This window comes from Lottia gigantea, assembly GCF_000327385.1.
Source record: "Lottia gigantea unplaced genomic scaffold LOTGIsca_651, whole genome shotgun sequence".
Lineage (NCBI taxonomy): Eukaryota > Metazoa > Mollusca > Gastropoda > Lottiidae > Lottia > Lottia gigantea.
In genome coordinates, this window is record NW_008710216.1 from 1,326 (window position 1) to 3,607 (window position 2,282).

A 2,282-nucleotide genomic window follows, 5' to 3' on the forward strand; every position below is an offset into this window, starting at 1 on the left:
CTCTTTTCAAAAATATATTTGTGACCCATCATATCAAAACGGGTCTTAAGTCTCATTTTGGAAAACATTGAATTTTTACATTTCTGAATTCACAATGAAATTGTCTCCATTTTGGTATCTCATTCGGGTTTCTAGCATAATTAGTTGAGATTTTATGGCAATTTTTCTATGACATTCCAGCAATTCGTGAAAAATCAACTTATGGAGAAAATGACGTTTAAAGTTTTGAACACTAAATCACTGCTAGTCCATAGCAACCAATGCGTTATATTAAAGATAGGGCAATTATTTTTTGTTAAGGGACACATGGGGATATACCTGAAATGTCTGAAAATATTTTCCGACGTTTGGCTGAAAATTGTCATTGCTATGGTAACGGCAGTGGACGTTCTATCTTTAAAGCCCAATAATGTGACGTTATAACCTTTGTTTGATACTGTTGCACAATCAACTTCTTTGAATTCATCCAAAATGTCACTAAATCATCAGTGCTAAGTTTACAGTTTCTCTTTTTTCCATTGTGTCTTTCAACAGGTGGCAATTCATCTTCTGACTCATCTTCAGAAGATAAACAATTACTTGGTTGATCGACTGGAAGGGGGCAGACAGTGTCTTGGCTTTCCTCAGTACAATATTCGCGAATCTTGTTGAAAAAATACCACTGTCGTTTTAGATCTAGTCCTGGTGGTTTTTGAACTTCGGGTAAGGCAGAAGGGGGATGAACTGACACATCTTTCAATAGATTTATAGCCTCTTCGTTTTCATCACATACTGTCTTGCAAAATATAATTCCTGGATGGTTAATATCAAATCTGAAAAACGTTAGACATGAAAATAAAATTAATAATAACCAGTATCTGAAGAATTTTTTGGCAAATCTTTCTAAACGAGATGTTGGAAATAAAAACCTATTTTAGATTCACAAATGTACGTCGGCTTGTGATGATTAACAAAACAATTTTTTTCGCTGCTTAACAAAATGATTTAGGCGACATAGCTTTTGTTTGATAAAAATAGTCTAAGCGACCCTCTTAGCCAATGAACGCTCGAGAACTATTCAAAATGGCTGCGCCTGTTACACCTCTCTGCACCAAGAAGGTGAAAACAGAGAAGTATGAGTAGTAAAACAACCAGATTAGCCAACGCGATGACTGACACACAGAGAATGAGAAATAATGACAACACTGGGTAACTCAGTTAAGCCTAAAGTTCAGCTTTAAAGACGGTACAACGGTGGATCTCAGGATTATACGATGCAGCACAACTAAGCCAATATTACCATCACAATAAGCATGTATAATATGGTTCAATCTGTCATTGCCAATACTAAAAGAAAGGAAGTAGAGAACCACTTTTTAAAATCTACAACACAACACAAATTAATAATACTAATTAATTCAGCAATATAATTCTACAACCACGTCTGTCTGAGCTTGTTTAAATTTTTTTTTTACAGAAACAATTTCAAATATTTATTAGGTCTCCATTCCTTTAAACAAAGTAGTTGACAAGTGGTACCGGCCTAGTTTGCCATCTAAACTTTTGAATTCAAAAAAGCTAAATAAATTCTGGCCCAAACTCTCATCAGCCAGGTAAGCTAAAATGTAAAATCACTCAATCTTGCTTATAAATGCATGTTAATGCTTGAAACCTCCTTTATTCCAGGTTAAAATAAAACAGGCAGACAGTGCATAAATCGGAAGGCCTTGCGACATACCATTTTCTTCTCAATCAAAAAAGTTGTTCTGTATCTCTGTCGTTCTGTTTGTACTTTTTTGGACCTTTCCGTCATTTTCGACAAATTAATGGTACAACTAATTTTTCCCATAATAAACATTTCCTTTTCACCATTTGTCAATGGATTAATATTCATTCTAAGATTTTTTATATCGTCGATGCGCTTTCAAAATCTCGTATATCGCCAAAATCTCGTATATAACTTTTCTGAACGTCGAAAATCTTCCCTCCGAGCCGCATCTATGTATCTTATTTTCGTACTTCTAGTCCAATTAGAAGTTCCGTTCAGGACATGTGACATAATCTCGTAAAATAATTGGTTGATTATTTTTTCCAATTAAAATCTCGTATATCGTAATTTTGATGTGACCTGATAAATAGACGACGTCGAGACGGCGTTGAGCCTAGAAAATAAACAATACAGGTGAGAATATTATTGAAAATAGTAAATGTATCAATGCCGTTATGTTTTATAAGATATGTAGGAATAATAGGCATTTTATTGTTTTAGTTTAGTGATTCACATCTGCCCAATAAGCAGTACA

At 34.3% G+C, this 2,282-nt stretch overlaps 1 protein-coding gene across 1 annotated transcript; it reads right to left on the reverse strand.

The window, feature by feature from the left end:
- Positions 1-367: 367 nt before the first annotated feature.
- On the reverse strand, positions 368-1,792 carry LOTGIDRAFT_176018 (hypothetical protein; the record flags this gene model as incomplete). Its single annotated transcript, XM_009064828.1, has 2 exons — positions 368-812; positions 1,782-1,792. 2 exons carry the CDS (start codon positions 1,790-1,792, stop codon positions 368-370), a joined length of 456 nt encoding a protein of 151 aa, XP_009063076.1.
- Positions 1,793-2,282: the final 490 nt, after the last annotated feature.